The sequence below is a fragment of the Colobus angolensis genome, unplaced genomic scaffold (genome assembly GCF_000951035.1).
Source record: "Colobus angolensis palliatus isolate OR3802 unplaced genomic scaffold, Cang.pa_1.0 Scaffold179, whole genome shotgun sequence".
Taxonomy (NCBI): Eukaryota; Metazoa; Chordata; class Mammalia; order Primates; family Cercopithecidae; genus Colobus; species Colobus angolensis.
This window is the reverse complement of record NW_012114921.1, coordinates 6,096,586-6,122,718: the sequence shown is the minus strand read 5'-3', so window position 1 is coordinate 6,122,718 and position 26,133 is coordinate 6,096,586. Positions and strand designations below refer to the sequence as shown.

Below are 26,133 nucleotides of genomic sequence, written 5' to 3'. Positions count from 1 at the left end.
AAAAAAAAAAAACCGTTCAAAAAGTCACTGAATTCAGAAGCTGCTTTTTTGAAAAGAGCAACAAAATTTATAGACCACTAAAAAGACTAATAAAGTATACATATGTAACAAACCTGCACGTTATGCACATGTACCCTAGAACTTAAAGTATAATAAAAAAAAAAAAAAAAAAAAAAAAAAAAAAACCTGTGCCAAATAGGCAATTTTTCCTAGAGTTGGCCCTTAGTCTTCAATTTACAGAAAATTAAAATTCTGGCATACATATATATATATATACATATGCACAAATCTGTACATACAAAAGTAGATGTACACACATGTATCTGTACATACACACTCAATATTATTCATATATGCATGCACGAATGAACATACACATAATTACCTGAATGTGTATATTTATACATATGTTCGTTCATGAATACCTGAGTGAACTTTATCTTTGTTCATGAATACTTAAGTGGGCTTTAATTCCAAATATATGCAAACCCATAGGGCTATGCCTCTGTTTACATACACACTTACATGCCACTAGCACATATCTACATACATACATGCAGGAAAGATCCTTCCCAAGACTTAGCCACTGAGGTTTTCAAAGACAGTCTCTAACCTGATGTTTCCATGACAAGTTCCTTTAACATAAACTCTAATTTCCTGACTAGAAAACTTTCCCACTCAGTAGCCCTCCACCCCAATTCCTCCTTGAAATGACTCAGTCCCTCAATGGAAGAAGTGAGACAGACTCAGTGGGGCCAGACGAGAGGAAGGAAATACTGCTGGGCACATGCATAGCCCTCTCCTGGGCACCACCATGGCAGCATGAGTGAAGCTGCAGCCTGTCATCTCCACCATCTGTGCCCTTGAAACAAGCCAGATACTGGCTGAGGAAAGCATCCTTCAAATTCCCTAGTTCATCCTGGTTCTCACCTTCCCAACAATACTGCCATTTGAAGGAGGCAACATGAGTAAAGAGCCTGGAAATTAAAAGATTAGCCCACTATTAATTTAACATATTAGAAAGGCCTTCTTTGGCTCTCACACCTGCAAAACAAGGGAAAGCTGGTCCTCTGTGGAAGGAGAGCCTCCAAATAACATTATTAGGGGCAAGCAGTAAATTCAAAAGGTGATGGTATAGGAATTAGGAGACCTGGGTTCTAATCCCAATTCTGCTATTAAAAACACTCTGAAAAATATAGTCCCTTCTACCGAGGGTACATCTAAAGAAATTTATTATTTAATGGCCTGTTTTTCATTTAACTAATAAAAATTAGTTCCCTGAGGAAGACATACATTAGTGTTATTAAATAACTAATAATAATATTAACAATAATGATGATAATGATAGCTACATTTCTATGGTGATGTTTTACAACTTATAAAGAACTTTCACATCTGTCAGCTCACTTATTTCTCACTATAACCTCTTTTTTTTTCACACAGGGTCTCAATCTGTTGCCCAGGCTAGAGTGCAGTGGCGTGATCCTTGCTCACTGCAACCTCCACCTCCCAGGCTCAAGTGATCCCTTCACCTCAGCTTCCCAAGTAGCTGGGACCACAAGGATGCACCACCACACCTGGCTAATTTTTGTATTTTTTGTAGAGACAGGGTTTTGCCATGTTGCCCAGGCTGGTCTCAAACTTCTGACCTCAAGCGATCCTCTTGCCTCGGCCTCCCAAAGTGTTGGGATTACAGGCGTGAGGCACTGTGCCCAATCATTTCTCACTACAGCCGCTTGAGATAGGAATTATTCCCATTTTGAGGTGCAAAGAAATGAAGCGACTGTTAGAATCTAGTAAGGGTCAGAATCTAGACCTTCTAGCACAAAATCTGTGTTCTCTCTATATAATACCATACTATTTTTAAAAAAAACATGTGCAGTGTCAGAGTGAAGACTCAAGTTTGATGCAAAGTTCATCATCTTGGCTGTCAAATTCCAAAATTCCACGTTAGTTAAAGTGCCACTTCCACTCTTTCAACTACTTTGTTCTCTCATCCCAGACCAATAGGCATGTGAGTTTTCCCATCCAGATTAAAACCATCTCTTGCTGAGACTGCACTGGACACAGTTTTCATACCTGTAAAGCTCATGTATTTCTGGCTGTTGGATGTCTTCTTTGAGTTGTAAAACTCCAACACATCCAGAACAGCTTGCGGGTTTTTCTTCTGCTCCGACTTAGTGATATTTGATGTCTGAAGCAAGCGGGCCCACTGCTCTGGCATTCCCTATAAGAGAGACATGCAAGACTAACAGGAAGGCACAGTTACAGCGAACCCCGAAAGAACATCAGAGCTAACTCTGACACTTGCTAGCAGCAAAAGATGCATTTGTTAGTCATTCCTTTCTCTCTATACCCTCAGAGTTTACATAAGCCTCTTTTATAATATCTTTCTCATTGTATTAGTCATTTCTTAAGATGTCTGCTCCTTCACCAGGCTATACCTCCAGGATGGTAGGATAGGATGTTGTTTCTACATGATCAGTGCCCCACACAGAGCCTACTACCAAGCCTACCACTTAACAGAGGTTTATTATTTAAGGAATGGAGATGGAAAGGCTTCTCTGGATACAATTTTAGCGATGCAAGTGTCTGTCCCACTGATGAATGTGAGAAAATTGTAATCAGGGTCTCAGGCAAAGATAGAAGCACCAGGAAGATGAGAAAGGGTTAAATCTAACAGTGCACAGCCAGAGCTCTAAAAGACTAAAGGCCTTTCTGTGACCCAGGACTTACCGTAAACTCCCCTGTGACAGCATCAAAACCAACATGAATTGTGTGTTCAAAATCTGAAGGGAGAGAAATCTCTGGCCGCTCTTTCTCTTTCTTTTTATTTGCTGCAAGAGAAACAGGGAAAAGGAAATAAAAAATAGAAACATTATTGTTTTTAGGCTTATTTTAGCTCTTTATTGCGCTGTAGTCTCCTTGAGAGGGCAAAGTCTATCTATTAATATTTCACATATGTTGAAGACCCTAATTACGGACCTGGATTGGAGCAGATACTCAATGCATGTTTAAAAACTTAATTTCTTGTTGAACTAAAGTAAGATGGTGGCTCATGCCTGTAATCCCAGCCCTTTGGGAGGCCAAGGCAGGCAGATCGCTTGAGTCCAGGAGTTCAAGAGCAGCCTAGGCAACATGGCAAAACCCTGTCTCTACAAAAAATACAAAAATTAGCTGGACACGGTGGTGCACACCTGTAGTGGCAGCTACTTGTGAAGCTGAGGCAAGAGGATCATTTGAGCCCACGATGTAGAGGTTGCAGTGAGCCAAGATCATGCCATTGCATTCTAGCCTGGGTGACTGAGTGAGGCCCTGTCTCAAAATAAAATAAAATAAAATAAAATAAAATAAAATAAATAAAAGGAGAGGCAAAAAGAATGTGTGTCAGAGTTAACAGTCCTGGTTTTATCAGTAACTACCCAGTTGATATAGGGTAAGTCTTCTTTTTTGTGAAGCCCTCCTTGATCTCTAGGCTGTGTGGTTCTTTACCCTCTCTGTTCCTATAGCACCCAATATATGTAACAGTAATTGACTACTATAAGTGTTTATCTTCCATACCAGACTGAATTCTAAGTGCAGGGGCCATGTCAAATTAATCACAGCTTCCCAGAGGCTAGCACGCACCTGGCACAAAGTAGGTGCTCAGACAGTAAGTGAAGAAAGGAAAAAATGACCAGACATTTACCTCAACTGGGCAAGGAATTTAAGGAATCTGCCTAAGACACAAAAATTCTCTCCAGGGCAGGAATAAATGTTCCTTTCAGCATCTCTGGCCTGACTTTCACAACACTTGTTCCCCAGCACCTGTGAACCTTATTTTAAAATCCTGTTGTCTGGGAGCTCAATACACTAACCAAAAGAAATTCTGACCTCCACAGACCCAGCATAACCCTGATAAAAGGTAGCAAAATGAGAAGGAAAACATAAAAAGGTCTAGAGTTCAAGCCAGTTTCACCTCTACCTTACCATAATGCGCGCGCGCGTGTATGTGTGTGTAGAGAGAGAGACCAGGATCTCTGCTCTCTCATCTAAACAAGGGCGAGTGTGAGCTAGATGATCTTAAGGGTCCCTCAAGCGTCTACATTCTGTGAGTCTATGAAAACAAGAAGCTATGCCTTCTCAAAGCTCTGCAGTTAAGATTCCTTCCTGAGACGGCATTCCATAGTTTTAAATAGGTATTTCATACATATCATGTAATACAATCACCACAATCCTGAGGCAAGTTTTACTTGCAGATTAGAAAATTTGGGAACAGACTTGCCTACAATCATTAAGTAATTAAAATCCAAAAAGTCTGGCATCAAAGCCAAGGTTCTTTACATTCTATTTTACCTCCCCTAAAACATTTCAAGTTGAATCAAGAAAACATACTTCAGTGTAATAAGAAGAAATGACATTAAGAACTTGCTATATATACAAAAATGATGTCAATATAGTATTTTTCTTCATTCTTACAATCCTACGAGATAGATATTACTACCATCATTCTTACAATCCTATGAGATAAATACTACTACTGTCATTTTACAGACGAGAAAACTGAATAATTTACTCATACAGCTACTGAGAGCTGGGATTTGAACCCAGGTCTGATTCCAAAGGTTCATTCTTCAGTATCTTAACGAGAACCATTTGCCTACATGCCAAGTGCTAGGGTTTAAGCTATTTATGTACTTGGCAATATCCCTCTCAGAAGCAGCTGTTTTGAGAAAGGGAAGGCTAAGGGGTATACCAGGGCCCCAAGTCAAGCAGTCCTTTATGACATAAGTCCATCTGTCTTTCTCATAGCCAGAACGCACTGGAACATGTGGCAGGGCTTTGGAACTACTTTCTGTTTCTAAATTCCCTCTGATCTAGTCACTTAGGGAAGTACAATTATATTTGTGTTTTATTTCAATTTCTATTTTTTATATATATGCATGTTTATACATTATTTCTATTACATATAATTGATATACTATATAATACATCACAGGCATGAACTGTCAAATGCAGAAGAAACTTTGGTAAAGGAGGCCCAAAAAGAAAGTTAGCTCAAAGCATGAGTAGTTTATAGAAAAGAGTTCCAGGGAAATGGAATCATTTAATACATGAACATACAGCGTAATGCTAAAGTCAGCTCTGCTGCTACTGAGCACTCTTTACCCCGCAACCTTTGAATATACCTCACACTTTCCCACCTCCAAGTTTTTGCTCGCTTTTTCTTCTCCTTGTTTGGAATGCTCTCTTCTCCTTCTCCCTATCTCAGCCATCTTTTAAAGACTGGCTCAGGTCCCACTTTTTCCAGGAAGGATTTCCTGACCTTTCTTCTTCCTGTTAATTCCCAAGACACTGAGTCTGCTACACCACCAAGCATCTAGTCATTTCCTGTCTTATATGATTCCTTGCCAGTTTAAAAATCCAAAATGTAAGCTTCTTGAGGACCAAAATTACCACTCCAATTACAATCACTATACTTCTGAATTTCAATCCAGCACATAGCTTACTGGATTGAAGAACACTCTAGAAAATACTAGGGAATGGCCAGGTGCGGTGGCTCACGCCTGTAATCCCAGCACTTTGGGAGGCTGAGGCGGGCGGATCACTTGAGGTCAGGAGTTCAAGACCAGCCTGGCCAACATGATGAAACTCCGTCTCTACTAAAAATACAAAAATTAGCTGGGCGTGGTGGCACGTGCCTATGATCCTAGCTACTCAGGAGGGTAAAGCACGAGAATAGCTTGAACCAGGAGACAGAGGTTGAAGTGAGCTGAAATTGTGCCAATGCACTCCAGCCTGGGTGACAGAGTGAGACTGTGTATCAAAAAATAAATAAACAAAGTATTAGGGAGTGATTCTAGAGACCATGTAATCCCATTCCCTGAGGAAAGAGGCCCAGGGAAGTAAGTTGACTTGTCCTGATTCACAGAGCACATGACTGTAAGTGCACCTGATCAAGTCTTTCACTCTTTATTATACCCCGATCCCTACTGAGATTTGACTGGAATCAACTACTAACTGAAATAACAGTTTAACATAGTGGAGTACAAAAATAGCAATGACTTGACTGAAGTGGGAGAGGAGAGAAGTAAAAGGAATGGGGAAATCTAGGGGGCAGAATTTAGCTTGGGTACTGTGTAATTTTTCTTTTTCTTCAGACTTGTTGCCCAGGCTGGATGGAGTGCAATGGCATGATCTTGGCTCACTGTAACCTCCACCTCCCCGGTTCAAGCAATTTCTCCCTGCCTCAGCCTCTCAAGTAGCTGAGATTACAGGCACCCACCACCACACCTGGCTACTTGTTGTATTTTTAGTAGAGACAGGGTTTCACCATGTTTACCAGTCTCGAACTTCTGACCTCGGGTGATCCACCCACCTTGGCCTCCCAAAGTGCCGGTATTATAGGCATGAGCAACCGTGTCCGGCCTGGTACTGCGTAATATTTAGACTGAGTATTCACCAGTTGGGGATCACCAGCAGAAAACAGGATTCAAGAGGCAGGAATACAGAAGAGAAATGGAGAAGTCATACAGTCCTAGAGCCACCTGGAACCCAATTAATCCCTTCTGGGAAGTAACAATCATCCCCTTCACCTGTGTACAGCCCTTCACCAAGCTCTGCCAGTCATTGTCTCACTGGCTCATCACCACAAATCCAGGAGCTAAACAGCTGAGGTCAAGGAATTAAAAGAAATTTCTGTTAGTGGAAAGAATCTCAGAGGAAGGATTCAGTATTATGTTTGCCAGTAACTCACTGGGTGACCCTGGAAAAGTCTGAGTTTCAAGCCTTCAATCTGCAAAATAGGACAATGGTGCATGCTCTGTGTGCAGATGAAGGTAAGTAATAAACCACCTTTCTGGAGAAGATAATACCTGAAAGAAGTCATAAAGGATGAACAGGGGTTAGCCAGACTGAGATGGGAAAGGGCATTTCCAAAAGAAACAGAATAAGCAGAGGCCAAGAGAAGTAAACAGTGTGATCTTCCTTCCTTCTTTCCACCTGTTCAGCAAGTCAACCAAATTTCATAAACTCTTACCAGATTCACAAAGCACATGATTGCAGGCAGGAAGGCACTATGAGCTTCAGACTGAGGGAAGACACAACGGAGAAAATAAAGCAAACCCAGGATCCTGATGGTCCCATATCCCAGGGTTATAGTATCCCTGGGACTACTGCTGCGGTAGCAAATTTTTTATGATGACTAGAAGTATGTCTGCAGGAATCTGGTGAAAACTCATGTCTACACAAAAACTTGTATGTGAATGTTCATAGCAGCTTATTCATAACAGTCAAAAAGTGAAGGCAACACAAATGTCTCTCAAGTGATGAATAGATAAAATGTAGTACATCCATATACTATTATTCAGCCATAAAGAGAAATGAAGTCCCGATCCATGCTACAACATGGATGAACCTTGAAAACATTATGCTAAGTGAAAGAAGCCAGTTACAAAGGGCCATATACTGTGTAATTCCATTTATATGAAATGTCCAGAAAAGGCAAATCCATAGACAGAGAGTACATTAGTGGTTGCCAGGGGAGAAGGGAGAAATGAGGAATGACTGCAATAAGTATGGGGTTTTTTTTCTGGAGTGATGAAAATGTATTGAAGTTAGTTGTAATGGTTGTACGATCTTATGAATATACCAAAAACCACAGAATTGTACATTTTAAGATGGTGACTTGTATGGCATGCGAGTTATATCTTAATTTTTTTAAAAAAAGTGAATGTAATTTACTACATTAAGAAAATAAAGAAGAAAGTCTATATAATCAATTCAATTAATGCAGAAAAAGCATTTGCTGAAATGTGATATCAATCGTGATTAGAAACTCTTAGCAAACTAGGATTATAAGGGAATTTACTTAATCTTATAGAAGGTAATTACCAAAAACTCTGGAAAAAATATCATACTTAATTCTAAAATGCTGAAAGCTTTTCCTGAGATTAAAAACAAGAGAAGGGTATTCCTCATCACCACTTCTATTCATCATAGTACTGAAGGTATTAACCAGTGCAATTAGGCAAGAAAAAGAAGTAAAAGGAGGATTACAAAGAAAGAAAAAAAAAAACTATTACAATATACAAATAATGTGCTCATGTACATGAATACAGAAAACTCAATAGAAAAATCATGTCTCTGAGTAGCTAAATATTTCAAAATAGAACCACAAAACATTAGAAAGGAAATAACTAATAAATTTGACCATATTAAAATTCTATCTCGCATCATGCCAAGCATCTGTCTAAGATTACAGGGGAATTTACTTAATCTAATAAAAGCTAAAAGCACAGTAGAAGATATTTGTAACATATATAACTGACAGAAGACTTATATCTAAATAAGGATTCCTACAACTATGCTAAGAATTCTTGGCTGGGCGCGGTGGCCCATGCCTGTAATCCCAGCACTTTGGGCGGCCGTGGTGGGCGAATCACCTGAGGACAGGAGTTCAAGACCAGCCTGGCCAACAAGGTAAAACCCCGCATCTACTAAAAAATACAGAAATTAGCCAGGCGTGGTGGCAGGTGCCTGTAATCCCAGCTACTTGAGAGGCTGAGGCAGGGAGAATTGCTTGAACCCAGGAGGCGGAGGTTCCAGTGAGCTGAGACCCCATCACCACACTCTAGCCTGGGTGACAGAGTGAGACTCTGTCTCAAAAAAAAAAAAAAGAATTCTTTAAGTTACAGAAAATATATGTGCTTTGTAAACTAAAGAACTTTACAAACATAAGTTGTCATTAATATAAAAAACTGTTAGGTTTCTCAGACCATTCATTAAGACAGAGAAACTGTGGTTGAGGTGAGAAAGAGGAAAGAATCATCTTGATTTCATGTATCTAGAGATCTTGGGATTGAGAAAATAAAGTGGGAAAACAAGCTTCCAACCTCACCCATTCCAATTTTAACCCTATCTTTGACCTAGACCACTTGGCCTTCTGATAGCATGGGAAATGAGGCTGACACTGCAAAATCCCATTGTCTCAGTATAGCCATCAAAGTTTTAGCACAAATCACTGGCCTTTTTAAAAAAAATTATTTTTAAGCAGCACCTCTCATTGGCTCCACTGAGCTAATCTGAGCTCAAGGCAGTAAAACGTTCCAAACTTGGACAGATAAACACTGACATAGTCCAATGTTAAAATTAACTTTGCTAAACTCTTCCCAAGCTCAGAGAATTCCACTTTGCTTGTGAAAATGCAGCCAGAAAAAGATTTCAAACTAAATGCTGAAAGACTTCTTAGAATAAACCAAAGGCTCCAGATCCTAACCACAGGAACCAGGCTTTCCCACATTGAATTCTGCAACTCAGCATCACCTATTACAGGCCCTCAATTACAGCTTCTCTTTCCAATCATTTATGCATCCCCCAGGCACATACTGAGGCCATGCTAGAGAGGTCAGCATTAGGTAATGCCCAAAGACATTCTACCCACTGGCAGCTCAAACCTCAACCATTACTGCAGCCCACAGATCATTCTTCTTTCTCATCTCCCAAAAATCTCTCTACAGACCCAAAACAACTCCTCTAGAGATTCTGACTCCAAAAGTCTGGATGGAATCCAGGTATCAGTATTAATTAATTATTTATTTATTTATTTTTGAGACAGAATTTTGCTCTGTCACCCATGCTGGAATACAGTGGTGTGATCTCAGCTCACTGCGACCTCTGCCTCCTGGGTTCAAGCAATTCTCCTGCCTCAGCCTCCTGAGTAGCTGGAATTACAGGAGCCCACTACCACGTCCAGCTAATTTTTGTATTTTTAGTAGAGACAGGGTTTCGCCATGTTGGCCAGGTTGGTCTAGAACTCCTGACCTCAGGTGATCTGCTCACCTCGGCCTCCCAAACTGGGATCACAAGAGTGAGCCACTGCACCGTGCCCTGTATTTTTTAAAAGCACCATAAGTGAGTCCAATGTGTAATCAGGGTTGAGAACTAAGAGAGACAGTTATGTGACAATAGAACAGATAATTTAGGAAGACTTAGTTCCATACTCAGCCCTCCCACTTGCCACTTGTGAGACCTTGAGCAACTTACTTTTCTCTAAGCCTTAGCCTCCCCAACTAAAAATGGGTTGATGTAGGTATCAAATAAAACAATAAATGAGGTTTCCATTTTTAAAAAACAAACCTCCTATTTGTATTGCATTTTAGTTTAGAAAATGCTTTTATGTCTACTATGTCAAATGACAAAAGCCTTCTAATGATATAGGGTGAATGGGAAGTGAGGATATTGAAATGAAATTTAAAAAATAAATCAGAGTTAACAAATGTCAGTGGCTGGACTCAATCTGTGTTATAAGTCCAGTTCTAGACATAACTCTATTCAGCTGGTATAAATGCTCAAATACTACATGAAGGGCATACCACTTCAAAGACTACCAACACTGCTGTGTATCCTTCTAGGACTAAGTTGAGAGGCTTACTGGTTGATCAAAGGTTTCAAACAAAAGAAAAACACCTCAGACTTCTTTCATTTTGATGTATGCATTAATTATAGCCATCAAGGGTCTTAAAGCAAAGGGATGAAACCTATGTGCCCAGGGCAAATATAGAAAATCTATACTCAAAGGATGAAAGATTGTTAGATCATTTTGCGAGAAATTCTTACAACTCTGTATGCTTCCTACCTCTATGCCCTCAACCTACAGAGATGCAGTTTTGATCTTGAGGTTATGAGATGTATTTTCAGATCAGATTTAGCCTAGGGTTACTCAGCTAGGATTTTCTACAGCTGTATCACTGAATAAAGTACTTTACAATGGCCTAGTTTCTTTTCACCTATATAGACAAGCCTGATCTAACCACGCTTTTGCAATCTCTCATTTATGTAATTATAGGATTCTAAAGCTAAAAGAAACTGTACATGCCTACTGCTCTCTCTCCTTTTCTAGATGAAGGCACTGACGTCTACAGAGAAATAATTGACCCAAATCAGTCAGCCAATTTATGGAAGAACCAAGACTATAATCCCAATATCTAGACCCCCACTTTCCCATTTAGCACATAAGATTGTCCCTTCAGGTCCCAATGATGTCCGAAGGCTCTGCTTCCATCTGCTGTTTCAGACAGGAATCTTCTTTTTTAAAAATCAGCTTTATTGAGAGATAATTCACTTACCAAACAATTCACCCATATAGTGTAAAATTCAATGGCTTTTAATATATTCAGAGAGCTGGACAGGTATCACCAAAATCAATTTTAGAACATTTCATCACTACAAAAAGAAACCCCACCCCTCTTAGTAATCATCTCCTAGTTTTAATTGCCTCTCCCTCTCTGCAGCCCTAGGCAACCACTAATCTACTTTCTATCTATGAATTTACCAACGCTGGACATTTCCTACAAATAAAATCATATTACATGTGATCCTTTTAACTGGTTTCTTTCACTTAACACAGCATTCAAGGTTCATCCATGTCATGGCATGGAACAGAACTTCATGTCTTTGTTACCAAATATTTCATCGTATGGATATTCTACATTTTATTATTTATCTATTCATCACCTGATGGGGTATTTGGGTTGTTTCCACTTTTTGGATATTATGAATGCTGCTATAAACATTCATGTACTGCTGGTAACTCTATGTTTAACCTTTTGAGGAACTGCCAGCCTGTTTTCCACAGAGGCTGCACCATTTTACATTCCCACCAGCAATTATGAGGGTTGCAATTTCTCCACATCCTCACTAACACTTGTTATTATCTTTTTTATTATAGCCATCCTAGTGAGTATGAAGTGCTATCTCATTGTGGTTTTGATTTGCATTTCCCTGATGGCTAATGATCTGAGCATCCTTTCATGTGCTTCTTGGCCATTTGTATATGTTCTTTGGAGATATGTCTATTTACAGATTTTGCCCATTTTAAAATTATTTGTCTTTTGGTTGTTGACTTGCAATAGTTCTTCTTCACATATTTTAGATACACGTCCATTATAAAATATGTAATTTGGGAAAATTTTCTCCCTACTGTGGGTTACCTTTTTGCTTTCTGGATGATGCCCTTTGAAACATAAATGTTTTTAGTTTTGATGATGCCTACTGGATGAGAATTTTATTACCTTTCTAGTTTGAGTCAGCAAGAACAATTTAAACTTTTTAATTTAAAAAGTTCTCTTTTACTACATGTAGACACTTGGGCTGAAAGCCTATTTATTTATAGAGATCAAGAATACTGGTTGATAAGATACAATATTAAACATAAATACACATCTAAATTGAGGGATAAAGAAAGTGGCTATATATGTGGAAGAAGATTGCAGGGCATTTAACACTGCCTCAGATCACAGCCCTTGTACCAAGGAAGTTGGCAGCTACTATATGAATGAATTAGTCAGGAAATCAAAGTTAAGCAACTTATCCATATCTTTTATTTTATTTATTTATTTTTTTGAAATGGAGTTTAACTCTTGTTGCCTAGGCTGAAGTGCAATGGCGTGACCTTAGCTCACTGCAACCTCTGCCTCTGGGTTCAAGTGATAATCCTGGCCTCAGCCTCCTGACTAGCTGGGATTACAGGCGCCACCACCACGCCTGGCTAATTTTTTGTATTTTAATAGAGGTGGGGTTTCACCATGTTAGCCAGGCTGATCTTGAACTCCTGACTTCAGGTAATCCACCCACCTCAGCCTCCCAAAGTGCTGGGATTACAGGCATAAGCCACCACGCCCGGCCTATTTTATTTTTTTTTAAGACAGGATCTCACTCTGTCACCCAGGCTGGAGTGCAGTGGCATGATCATAGCTCACTGCAGCTTCAAATTCCCAGGTTCAAGCAATCCTCCTGTCTCAGCCTCCCAAGCAGCTGTTACTACAGGCACACACCACCATGCCTGACTTTTTTTTTTTTTTAGTAGAGACAAGGTCTTGCTATTTTGCCCAGGCTGGTCTCAAACTCCTGAGCTCAAGCAATCCTCCCACCTCGGCCTCTCAAAGTGCTGGGATTACAGGCATGAGCCCTTGTGCCTGGCCTTCTTTTCTACCCAAACCCCCCAAACCCACAGGGAAGGGAAGGTGGAGTCGAAGGATTCATACACAAAAAGATATAAGCCCAACGTACTCATTAAAAGTCCTTATTATGTCTCATTTCACTTGTACAACAAACATTACAATACATGAGGTCTGCTCATAAGACGTATCTATATATAAAAGCTATGTGTCCGAAATCATCAACTTCCCTGCTCTCCAGTCACCAATGCTCCCAATTTGTTCCTTCTTTCTGTGTTTCCTATTTGGCTAATGACACTACCATCTACCATCTCCCCTGATCTGCAGTTAGGCAATTATATTTTTTCTACAACATGAGATATTTTCTGCAATCCACTATTGTGCTTGTTGTATCTGCCCTACTGTTTCAGAATCTCAGCTCTGATTTTACCATGTAGTCTACTAGCTATGCCTCCCAGTTTCTATTCATCGACAAAGGAGTAAAGAGACAGAGACAAAGGAGTAAAGAGACAGAGAACTAACATTTAAGTACCTTCTGCATGGAAGTTACTCTATTAGGAACTTTGTATGTAGTCTTCACAACTACCCTGTGAGATGATATCTCACTTCTGAAACAGGAAACTAAATAAAGGTCAAAGCAGTTAACTGACATGCCTATGATGAGAAAGCTGGTTGAGTGGTGACCCAGCTACATCTAAACTAGAAGCTCATGATAACTACTTACACACAGAAAGCCAGTATCTTTAGCACGCTATAAGAATAGGGCCCACAAACACACGGAGAACTTTACTTCAGAGCAACAGCCACTTAAGTCAACATTTTTGGTATCAAACAAAAGCGATCTTCTGTTGTGGACACCAAAACCTTTATTTTACAACCTTGTCTACAAGGATCTTGGCGACTTTTTCATATACACTGTTAAATTAACAGTGTTAAAATCAACACTATTCATCCTATGATTACTCTTCTATTAATAGAAGTTTTATCAATAAAAAGGAAATGAGGCTGCCCAGGATAATTTATTCCTAGTAAACTCATGCTGAATGCTAGTTATCGCTGCATCCTTTTCTCAGCTGTTACTCACCATTCTTACTGATATGTAGTCCCCAAACCTGAAAGTGGGACCAGGAAGTCGGAATAAAGAAAAGGCAATCAAGATTTTGGAAAAAAAACATTTCCAATTGAAACTAATTCGGGGGAAAAAAATTCCAAATAAAGACATTCCAATTTTTCTTACATTTTGTGACTTCCTAAACAGTTTAAGAACTTAAAAATAAATAAATCACTTCAGATTGTCCCAAATCTGGCAAGAGCATAATTATTCTCTTACAGTTCTGCTCAGATATAGTTAATACAGTATAAAAATAGGTCTATTGGCGGCCGGGCGTGGTGGCTCAAGCCTGTAATCCCAGCACTTTGGGAGGCCGAGACGGGCGGATCACGAGGTCAGGAGATCGAGACCATCCTGGCTAACGGTGAAACCCCGTCTCTACTAAAAAATACAAAAAACTAGCCGAGCACGGTGGCGGGTGCCTGTAGTCCCAGCTACTCAGGAGGCTGAGGCAGGAGAATGGCATAAACCCGGGAGGCGGAGCTTGCAGTGAGCTGAGATCCGACCACTGCACTCCAGCCTGGGCGACAGAGCGAGACTCCGTCTCAAAAAAAAAAAAAAAAAAAAGTCTATTTTCCATTTGGTTTCAGCCACTGTAGGAAGAAAGAGAAATATTTAACCAGAAAAAAGGCATTAAAGGAAAATTAAGTCAAAGACAACCGATCTTTTATCCAGGTTACCCAAAATAATTTTTTAAAGCATACAAATGATGAGAAGAAAATCAAATACTGTACTTTTATCTCCAGGTAAGATGGATCGGTAAAATCGGTCCTTCTTTTTCTTCTCCTCTGGGTTTGGAGGCAGAGGTTTAGAACCATGGTTTAGGGTTCCAGTATCTTTGCTGCCAGCTCCAATCATAGTGCTGGTATTTCTCATCGGAGGGGCCGGGGGTTTGTCTTGAATGTCTAGGCCGTTATTTGACATTGTCACCACCAGCAGCAGCTACTAGAATCAGAAATAAGAAAAATATAAATAAAGAAAAATCCTTTATTATTGTTGACCAAAAGGAAATACATGTTAAAAAATTGCAAAGAATCAAAATTATACAGCCCTTCCTTCAGGGTTCAGCTCAAGTCCTTCCACTGCATGCCATGATATTGCTAACACTCACTGATGTAAATGCCTACTATGTGCCAAGCACTAATGAAAAATCACAATGTCTTGCTTTTCTTTGCATTCCCATTCTGAGACACTGAAGAGCATGGAAAACCATTATGATGTAGCTGAAAGCAGATATTTGGTCTAGCAAAAACTAAGTGTGAATCCCAGTACCACTTATTAACTTTAGAGAAATTCTTTAACCTCTTAGGTTTCATTTTTTCATCTATGTGAAGATTAAATAAAACTGCTAACAGCAGTCCACATAGTGAGCTCTCTGCCAGCCTCTAATTTTATAACCTTAGACAAGTTACACTTTCCCTCTCGGGAATGGACTGTATCAAGGGTCAGCAAAGTTGCTGTTTTTGTAAATAGTTTTATTGGAACACAGTCACACCCTTCATTTATAAATTGTCTATGGCTTTTTTTTACCTGATACTGGCAGAATTTAGTAGGTGCAACAGAGACTGTATGTCCACAGACCTAAAATATTTACTACTTTGCCCTTCACAGCAAAAGTTTGCTAACCCCTGAGACTATATAATCTCTCCAGTGTCTCCCTCCTCTAAAATTCTACCTTGTTCTTTACAAAGAAGAGACAGAGAGAGACAGAGAGAGAGACAGAGAGGGGATTCTTGCTCTGTTACCCAGGCTGAAGTGCAGTGATACAATCATAGCTCACTGCAGCCTCAAACTCTAGGGCTCAAGAGATCCTCCCCACTCAGCCTCCAGAGTAGCAGGAACTACAGGCATGCGCCACCATGCCCGTCTAAAAAAAATTTTTTTAGAGACAAGAGTCTCCCTATGTTGCCCAGGTGGGTCTCAAACTCCAGGTCTCAATCAATCCTCCCGCCTCAGTCTCCCAAGCAGTTGGAATTACAGGCGAGAGCCACTGTGCTCGGCTTTCTTCTTCAAAATATAAAATGGTCAATGCAGTAACCATCCTGTCCTAATATGGTACAGAATTTACTGGCAAAATCTCCACTACTTCTGAGAAACAGTAGAATAAAATCTAAAAGATAGGGGATAGGACAAGCACGGTGGCTCATGCCTGTAATCCCAGCACTTTGGGAGGTCAAGGCGGGTGGATCGCTTGAGGTCAGGAGTTTGAGACCAGCCTGGCCAATATGATGAAACCCCCTCTCTACTAAAAATACAAAAATTAGCCAGGCTTTGTGGCGGGTGCTTGTAATCCCAGCTGCTAAGGAGGCTGAGGTAGAAGCATCATTTGATCCCAGCAGCAGAGGTTGCAGTGAGCCAAGATTACACCACTGCACTCCAGCCTGGGTGACAGAGGGAGACTCTGTCAAGAAAGAAAGACAGAAAGAAAGACAAGAAAGACGAAAGACAGAAAGAAAGAAAGAAAGAGAAAGAAAGAAAGAAAAAGAAAAGAAAAGAAAGAAAGAAAGAAAGAGAGAGAGAGAGAGAAAAGGAAAGAAAGGAAAGAAAAGAAAGAAAAGAAAAGAAAGGAAAGAAGGAAGGAAGGAAAGAAAAAGAAAGAAAGAAAGAAGGAAAGAAAGAAAAGAAAGAAAGAAAAAGAGAGAGAGAAAGAAAGAAAGAGAGAGAGAGAGAGAAAGAAAGATAGATGGGGGGGAATCCCTATCACAAGTTATCAATAGTTTTAATGAAAATATGTTATTACCTTAAAATAAATAAATGTCCTTGACAATGGATAGATATGAATGTATCCAGAGTTAAAAATATTTCTCATTAGTCTCCATGCTGCAGTAGAAATTATACATTTAACCATGACTATTTAAAATATAAGCTCTTTGGAGTTAAAACACAACAGTGCTTTAGAGAGTAATGGGTTTAAAAAACGAGCACAATAATCACCAAGAGCTTTTAGAAATATAGATATCCTGGCTTGGCCCCCCATAAATCTTGATTTAGAATGGCTGAGTTAAGGCCTAATTCTGTATTTTGAAAATTAGTGATCCCAATGCCAGTCAGATTTGAATACTACCACTTTAGACATCAATTACTTAAAATACTATGAATAAAATCTATAGGAGTTGTTTTTTTTTTTTTTTTTAACAATTTCTAATAAAGAACTGATTCCCCCACATCCAGTTTTTTTCCGCAATCCTTTATCCAGGGGCTGTCAGGAACCTTAGAAGACACTACTCTTCTACTTTTAAAACCCTTCATTGGCTGGGTACAGTGGCTCACGCCTATAATCCCAGCACTTTGGGAGGCCAAGGTGGGATGATCATGAGGTCAAGAGATTGAGACCATCCTGGCCAACATGGTGAAACTCCGTCTCTACTAAAATGCAAAAAATTAGCTGGGCATGGTGGCACGCACCTGTAGTCCCAGCTACTCAGGAGGCTGAAGGAGGAGAATCACTTGAACCCGGGAGGTGGAGGTTGCAGTAAGCCAAGATCGCACCACTGCACTCCAGCCTGGCAACAGAGCGAGACTCCGTCCCAAAAACAAAAGAAAACAAAACAAAATGAAAAACTCTTCACTGACATCCCAGGATAAAAGCTGATGTTTTCAGCTTGCTTTTAGAGGCCCTCTGTTATTTGACCAAATGCACTCAGCCTCATTTCTCACCATACCACTCCCTCTAATTTCCCTTACACTCTATCTACACCCAACTTCTCCAACTTCTTCAAGTATCCCATAGCTTTTACACTTCTATGCTTTTGTGCATGCTGATCCTTCTGCCTAGAATACCAATTTCCCTATGCTTCAACTGTGAATTCACTCATCCTTCAAGGCTTAATTCAATTGTTATTTCTTCCATGAACCCATTTGGAAATGTGTCATCACTTCAAGAAGTTAGGTGCCCCTTCCTCCATGTTCCCAAAGCAATGGCTAACTTTCTAGGTTATCCCTTTTATTATTGCTATTGTAATTGTTTACAGGTATGTCTTCCCTAGGAGCCAGAATGTTCCTCAAATATTGGGCCCAATTTTGTCATCTCTGCAATCCAACACTACTTTAGATAGTATCTAGCTCACAATGAACTTAAATATTTTAATTAATCACACTTTGCATAAAGATATATACCTTGCCTTTAGGAAGTTTAGTACAGATAAAATTCAAGGTGCTTTACTTTCTGACATTGACCTGCCTTATCAACTAAGCCACTACACCTAGACACAGCCTAATTCAAACTAATTCAAACCTCAGAAATCTGTTCCACTGTACTTGCCAAGTATTCTTACTTATTTACTTATACACACACACAAACACACAACCCAATGTGCTTCCTGTCAATGATTTCTCCTTTCTCTGACTGATAAAAATCTTACTCATCCATCAAGGCCAAACCCTAACCCCACTTCTTTGCATAATTCATTCTGACCCACCTTTGGCAAACCAACTGCTCCTTCTATTTTTGAACAAAAGAAATCAATCAAGCAAGGACAATCTTGTTAATGTAAATCAACTCTGTGATGTGCTTTTTATCCATTTCTTCCAGTTTGTCTTCCCAGATTTACCTTTGTTTTCCCTCCCAACTATAACTCAAGTCCCTAAGCCCCCACAAGAGAACTTTTACTATCTCAGTTATCAAGTGTACCTTCCCACTCCAGGCTGCCAGTTCCAAAATTACACTCCCTGCAGTCATCTGATACCCGAGTAAAGCCCTTCCTTGACTCCCAGGTCCTTCAATCAAGTTTCATTGAATGTAACTCCATTTCAGGCCCACAGCCCACGATTATGCCAAGAAAGGTTTCACCAACCTTCCTGATACAGACTTTTCTCCATTTCTCAGTGCTTTTACTGTGTTTGGAGAATTCTGTGGTAGATACTCACTTTCAAAGAGATTCCATTATTCCTTAAAACCTAAAATATGCATTGGAATCTAATATTTGAATTCTTTTACTGCATTCCAGCCTAGAAGTCATCCAGCCTATGTTTGAAAAGTTGCAATGACAGGAAATCTAAAATCTCCAAAGACTATCTATTCTATCTTCAGTCATCTCATTTAATGAGTTATCACTTATAATAAGCTCTGTCTTACACTGCATTGCAATAATTTGTTTACATATTTGCTTTCCCTTTCACCCCTCCCCTGCTAGACTTAGACTATAAACACCTCAAGAACAAAGTTCATGTCCTACGTATTTCTCGATCCGCAACACCAGGCCTGGCACAGAATAGGTAATCAATAAAGATTTATTGAATAAACAAACGAATGAAAAAACAAAGAAAAAAGTTCCAGCTGTTAGTACTAAATCCTGTATCTTAGAGCTATTCAGAAAAGACCACTATCTCTTCCCCAGACAGAACTTTAAATACCTGAAATACTCTTTTGAGACCCCCCAAATCTATTTTCTCAATGTCAAACATTTCCAGGACCTTCAACTACACTCACAGAACACAATTTTGTGCTTTCTTAATCACTTCCTTCTGAACTTACTTAAGGTTTCCATACTACTTTCCAGGTTCCTTGCAGCCCTCCAAGCAGCCCTTTCCTATAGGTTCTCCACAAGTCTTTCCTCTTTTTACCCTTATTGATTTCCTCAATGGTCATTCTGTACATCTACACTCACCATAATAATTAGCACATTTTAAAACCTATACCATTTTAAACTACGGGAAAACAGGTCCAAAACAAGAAACATGCTCAACTTTTGAATAAGGTGAGCAAACACACCTTAATCTTCTAATAGTCTCTGTAGACCAAAAGTTTGAAAGGATGAAAAACCAATGCCTCAGACAAACTGCAATATAAAGCTAGGCATGAGGCCAACATTATGACAGCTCAGATAGCACCATTCTATCCATTGTGGACAACAAATGAATACAACAGACAAAGAGAAAGACACAGTGATCACATTTTACCAATGCTCCAGAGGCTCGGGGAACCTAATAATTTATGAGCAACTAATTATATTGAAGCATTAATTATGAATCAACTGAATGACTCTATAATAAATAAAGGATCACTGTGAGGTTTCAAAAGGTAGGGCAATTTTTTAAAAGATTACTGGAATTAAAGTCAGGAGACCCAGGTTTAAGTCCTGGCTCTGCAATTTATAAGCCATGGCCCCTGTAGAAGTCCCATCACCTACGACCTGTAATTTGATGTTTCTCACTATGCAGTCTCTAGACTTAATACTGGTCAGGAGGCAACCAAGGAGGGGAAGTGATTTGTGCCTCTTTTGAAGCACGCTATACAAGGCATAAAGACACAGTGCTACAGTAGAAAGATGGGAAAGAAAATACTTTTCAAGTAGCCACGATGTGTAAGGTACTTTACATACTGAATCAAAGTAGACAGGGATTCAGAGAAGGAATGTGCTCACCAACAACTACCTCTTTCTACTCTTATTACCCTGGATTCCACAGTCACTGGTATAAAACAAAACCAAGTTAATCAAATATTTTAAGATGCACATAATATCAAAGCCAAAGGCTTCCTTGGAAGTCATCCAACCTGACTGCCTAATGTTACAGGTAGGAATACTGAAGTCCAGAGTGCAAGAGGAAATTACCTAAGATCACACAGCAATTTATAGGTAGAGTAGGGACAGAACCCTCTTTAAACTGACAGAAATTTTACGTATCCTTCCCAGCAAAACTCAAACCTCATCTTTTTTCAGTATTTAGTTTTTGTGGGTACATAGTAGATGTATATATTTATGGAGTACATGAGATATTCTGTACACAGGCATGCAACGTGAAATAATCATATCATGGAGGATGGGGTATCTATCCCCTCAAGCATTTATCCTTTGTGTTACAAACAATCCAATTATACTCTTTTAGTTTTTTGGGTTTTTTTGGTTTTTTTTTTGAGACGGAGTCTTGCTCTGTCGCCCAGGCTGGAGAGCAGTGGTCGGATCTCAGCTCACTGCAAGCTCCGCCTTCCAGGTTTACGCCATTCTCCTGCCCGAGTAGCTGGGACTACAGGCGCCCGCCACCTCGCCCGGCTAGTTTTTTGTATTTTTTTAGTAGAGACGGGGTTTCACCGTGTTAGCCAGGATGGTCTTGATCTCCTGACGTCATGATCCGCCCGTCTCGGCCTCCCAAAGTGCTGGGATTACAGGCTTGAGCCACCGCGCCCGGCCTTCTTTTAGTTATTTTTAAATGTGCAATTAAGTTATTATTGATTATAGTCACCCTGCTGTGCTATCAAAAAATAGGTCTTATTTATTCTTTCTATTTTTTTGTACCCATTAACCATCCTTGCTTTCCACTAGCCCTCCACTACCCTTTCCAGCCACTGGTAACCATCCTTCTATTATCTATGTCCATTAGTTTAATTGTTTTGATTTTTAGATCCCACAAATAAGTGAGAACATGTGATGTTTGTCTTTCTGTGCCTGGCTTATTTCACTTAAGATAATGATCTTCAGTTCCATCCATGTTGTTGCAAATGACAGGATCTCATTCTTTTTTGTGGCTGAATAGTACTCCATTGTGCATATGTACCACATTTTCTTTATTTTTTCAACTGTAAATAGACACTGTGATTGCTTCCAAATCTTAGCTATCGGGAACAGTGCTGCAACAAACAGGAGTGCAGGTATTTCTTCAATATACTAATTTCCTTTCCTGTGGGTAGATACCCAGCCATGGGATTGCTGGATCATAAGGTAGGTCTATTTTTAGTTTTTTTTTTTTTTATCAGACCTCATCTTTAAACTCTCTGCCAAAGGATTTTCCAACTATACTGTTCTTGAGGTAATTCTAGCCCCTTTGTGTTCTGCTACTTCTAATTTATGATTAGTTTAGTCAAATCTAGCCAATGGCAAATATAAAAATATTATTAGCACATTTGGGCTGGACTTGACTTTTACTAAAAGTCTACCCTAAGTACCAGAAATGATAAATGAATTCTTATTCCTCCAATCAAAAAAAAAAAAACACAGAATATGTAAGTAAACACATATGAAAGTTATATACACCTTTTGCTGCAGCTGCAGGTTCTTCATTCAAATGCAGTTCAAGTGCAGTTCACCTTACATATAAAAAAAATACGTATAAAAATATGTAAGGTGCTATATATGCTAGAAACCAAGAATAAACAGATGAAAGAAGACACATAGGTAGATAGACAGATAGATAATGAATAAAATATGACCTGACCCTAGAGGCTATCACCATCTAGTTAGCAGAAGGCGGTCCCTAGAAAACCACGATGCCAGGTCAGTTGTGAGTAGTGCTGTAGAACAGTACAAACAGTAAAATGTTCAAACACACATGAAAGAAAGGTTAAATTGAATTTGAGTGATCAGTGAAGTTTAAGAAAAGAGGTGGTATTCAGAGTAGCAGCTTAAAGAACAAATAGGTCAGACTAGTGGTTTTTAACTCTAGGCTATTAGAATCCCCTGTGAGTTTTTTTCTTAAAGCTCACTGGTGCTGAAGTTTAACACCAGTGCTGAAGTGCTCAGGGAGAAGTATATTAATATTTGCAATTTATTTTCAAATGCATTTTTAAGAAATAAGATTAACGAACAGGGATATAACATAATATACATGTCAATATATAATGCATATGATAAAGTTAGTATATGAAAATGTTAATGGTAGGAGAATCTAGGTGGTGGGTACACAGGTACTCACTATAAGATTCTTTCAATGTTTGAAATTTTTCCTAATAAAATGTTGAGGAGGAAAACATTAATACTTGAACTCTACCCCTAGAGTCGCTGATTTAATTGGTCTGGGGTAGGTCCAGGCATTAGTATATAGTGCTTGGCCCAAAGAAAAGAGACAATAAATGAGTGATTTTCATGGAGAACGATGATGATGGCAAATGCATCTAGACCACAGGATAACATAAATGTGAGAGTACAGTGTGGCAGAACACAACATAAAAGAATAAAATGGGAGACTGAAAAAGTGGAACAGTGCAGATCACAGCAGGTCTTTTATGCACCACATAGAGCACTAGTCAGAAAAATGGTCCATTCTAAACAGCTCTAGAACTGTGCAATAAATGGCCCATGTTAAAAATAAAAGATGGGGCTTTTAATTAAAAAACAAGGCTGTGGAGAGATGACAATGAGAAAAGAGGTATTGCGTGGAGGAGGAGACCATCTGCTACCCATCTGCACTGAGGACTCAGTGATGCCTTAAGTTCACACAATGGGACTAAGCACCAGAGAAGATAAATGAATTCTGGTGCTTAGTCCAAGTCACACAATAAGACCTGGAGTTTAAGAGAGTCTTCTACACTGCCTAATAGAGTTGCTAAAATTCTAGGAACAGTTTCCTCAGAAAACCTTCAGGATTAACCATTTTTACAACTAGGATTTTAGCATTATTTGGGGGCTGTTTTAATAATCACTAACATTAGATCACACTTTGGAGTTTACAGAAAACTCAGAAGTCTATCTGGTATCATTTTTCTCATTCATCAGTGCAAATATTTATTCATCACCTACTGTTTGACAAGCTATGCATGAAGAACAGTAAACAAGTCAGAAGAAGAAGCAAAGTTTCAAAGATGCTGCCAGTCACCCAGGGCCATACAGCTAGTGGGCAGCAGAGGCAGGAACCTGAAATTAGGCCTGTGTGGTGATAGAACCACTACACCACACTACACTGTTGACTCTAGAGGCAAAGGAAAGGACCAGATAACCTCTAACATTAACTCGAGAAGAAATAAAACCTGTTCCATATACTAATCACACTTCTTAGTCCAAACAGCCCACAGCAGCTGCAACTGGCATGATCAACACTCCATCCAGAACTGGGGAGTACTGTATGCCCTTGAGGCCTGGTTATGAGAATATGATCTTTAATTATACTGTGCCAGGAGGTTTTCTTTGGCAGGGGACTGGAATGCCGCAGTCTTGAATTTGCTGAGGGATGTCCTTCTAACATGTCAAAGATACTCCCACTATGCAGCCCAGCCACTTGCTCTGGTTTAGCAACAACTGCTAGAGCAGCAGGGAGGGAAACTGTTGGCTGTTTCTGGGCCGTTAGGAAAGCTACTTTACTTTCTGATACTCAGTTTCCCTTTACGTAAAACACAAACAAGACTACCTACTTTATAGAGTTACCATGAGAATTAACAAGCATATATAAAAGCACCTAGCATGCTGCCTGGCACAAAATAAATGTTCAATAAATATTTGTTCCCTTCCCCCACTTATATTTCTAGTTTCATCTCTACTATTTCCTAAACATGTCATTCTAGCTTACTAAGCTTTCACGTTCCTGCCTTTGCCTATGCTGTTTTCTCTGCCTAAAATGTCCCAACTTGTCTGCCAAACAAATTCCTATTCATTCTTCAAGACCCAACCTGACTCACTTCCCCTATGCAACCTTCACAGAAACCCCTCATCTCTATCTTTCCCCCAAATTTAACAGATCCCACTACTTCTGCTCCCGAAATGTAATAGCATTTTATATGTACTTCTATGCAACAATTTCCAAATTTCATCATATCAACCATAATCCATGCTTCTTGTCCTCACCAGGCCATGAATAACTCAAGGGAAAAAATTGAAGCTTGTTTAATCTCTACATCCCCAGGCTGAGCTGTTACACCCCTGGTAATCAGCCAAGGTTCACTGACTAAGGCAGCCTGGATTAGCAGAAAAAACACAGGAGCTAAAAGGATCATGAAGAACCAGCCAGTTTTATTTTTATAAAATAAAAACCTTTATTTTATGGGAACCTGGAACCTATAGGGATATGCAATTTACCTAAGATCACTAAATGAGTGATAAAAACATTACTAGCTTCTGATTATTCTCTTGAAAACTCTCTTTCTACACTAATTACGTAATTTGAGACAGAATGAACAAGTGACTGTATCTGGGAGGCTTCCTACAATTAGAGAAGAATGAGAGGCAGCAAAGTGAAGTGGAAAGGCCAGAGAAATTTAGGGTGAGAGACTGAAGTTCTCTTAGGCTGGCTCTGTACCTCTAATCCTCCCCACTCCCATCTATACCTACGCAACTTCCTCACTCCTACCACCTTGCAGACAGTCACTAGAGTTACTTTGAGAAACCAGTTCTTACAGGTCTTATAATCCTCTGCCTACTATCTTGGGAAATTCCTAATCTGCAACGCCAGTTGAGTTATTCCCAATAATTAAGGCAAAAATTCAAATTTAAACTTCCAACCTCCAAACCTCCCATTGGATGACCTGCAATGATAAAGTTGAGGCCCTTATAATCTGAGAGCTGGAAGGAACCACAAAGGGGCCACTCTGTTCAACCTCCCAGGAAACAATGGAATCTATTGTACTGTCTCCTAGTTGGTTGACCTTCCAGCCAACCTCTGCCTGAACATGTTCTGATTTCCCACATTGCTACATGTTGCCTCAATGGAATAGTTTATCTCAAAGTGTCAAAAACCATAGCATGAAAATGGGATTGTCTCCCTCCTCTAAAAAGTAATTAGGACTAAATCAATCAATCAATCCTACAGTTTTCATTTACTTCAGTCATCCATGATCACTCAAACTCTCATCTCCAACCTTTTCTGTGAACCCTCTAACCTGCCCAAATTCCCTCCCCCTGTCCTGACTCTGAAACCTTTCCACTATTCCCTCTGGAACTTCTCATTTGCCACTGGCTAACATTCCTCTGCTCCTTTACCTTAAAAGAAATCTGGCTATGCCCTGAAGAGGAGCCTTCTCTAGAAGCCCTCTCAACTGGAGGCTGTCTTCCCTCTTACACCCTACTTATCAGTGTTGTCCTTAATTTTCAGTGCCATTTCCAAACTATGTCTTTCTCTCCCTCTTGTAAAAACCTATATTTTCCTTTGAGTAGCTTCCACTGGCTGCTATCACACGTCTTTGCAGCCTACTAATCACTTTCTGGTCACTCCTACTGAAAGGCTTTATTTAGTTCCTGGTTCAGTCTTCTTCTGAACCCCTCTAGTCATCATTCTAGGTGACTTCAACAGCCACAATGATGATCATGTCAACACCCTAGTCACTCCATTTTCAGACCTACAGTCCAAGTTAGCCAATACTCTCATGATTACACCTGGGATCTTATCACCAAAATGTGCAACAATTCCAATATCTAGAATGAATCATATACACTTCAGATACAACCTCCT

At 39.6% G+C, this 26,133-nt stretch overlaps 1 protein-coding gene across 2 annotated transcripts in view; it reads right to left on the bottom strand.

Moving 5' to 3' along the window:
* Nucleotides 1-26,133, bottom strand: part of PAK1 (p21 protein (Cdc42/Rac)-activated kinase 1) — a 94,856-nt gene that overhangs the window by 60,062 nt on the left and 8,661 nt on the right. The window contains exons 2-4 of one of the 2 annotated variants that reach the window (XM_011938936.1): nt 14,781-14,988; nt 2,737-2,837; nt 2,080-2,227 (exon numbers count right to left, since the gene is read on the bottom strand). In XM_011938936.1, coding sequence (XP_011794326.1) covers nt 2,080-2,227; nt 2,737-2,837; nt 14,781-14,970 — 439 coding nt within the window. In that variant the 5' untranslated portion in view covers nt 14,971-14,988. Of the gene's footprint in view, nt 1-2,079; nt 2,228-2,736; nt 2,838-14,780; nt 14,992-26,133 lie in introns of both variants that reach the window. The other variant, XM_011938937.1, reaches the window with a different exon arrangement.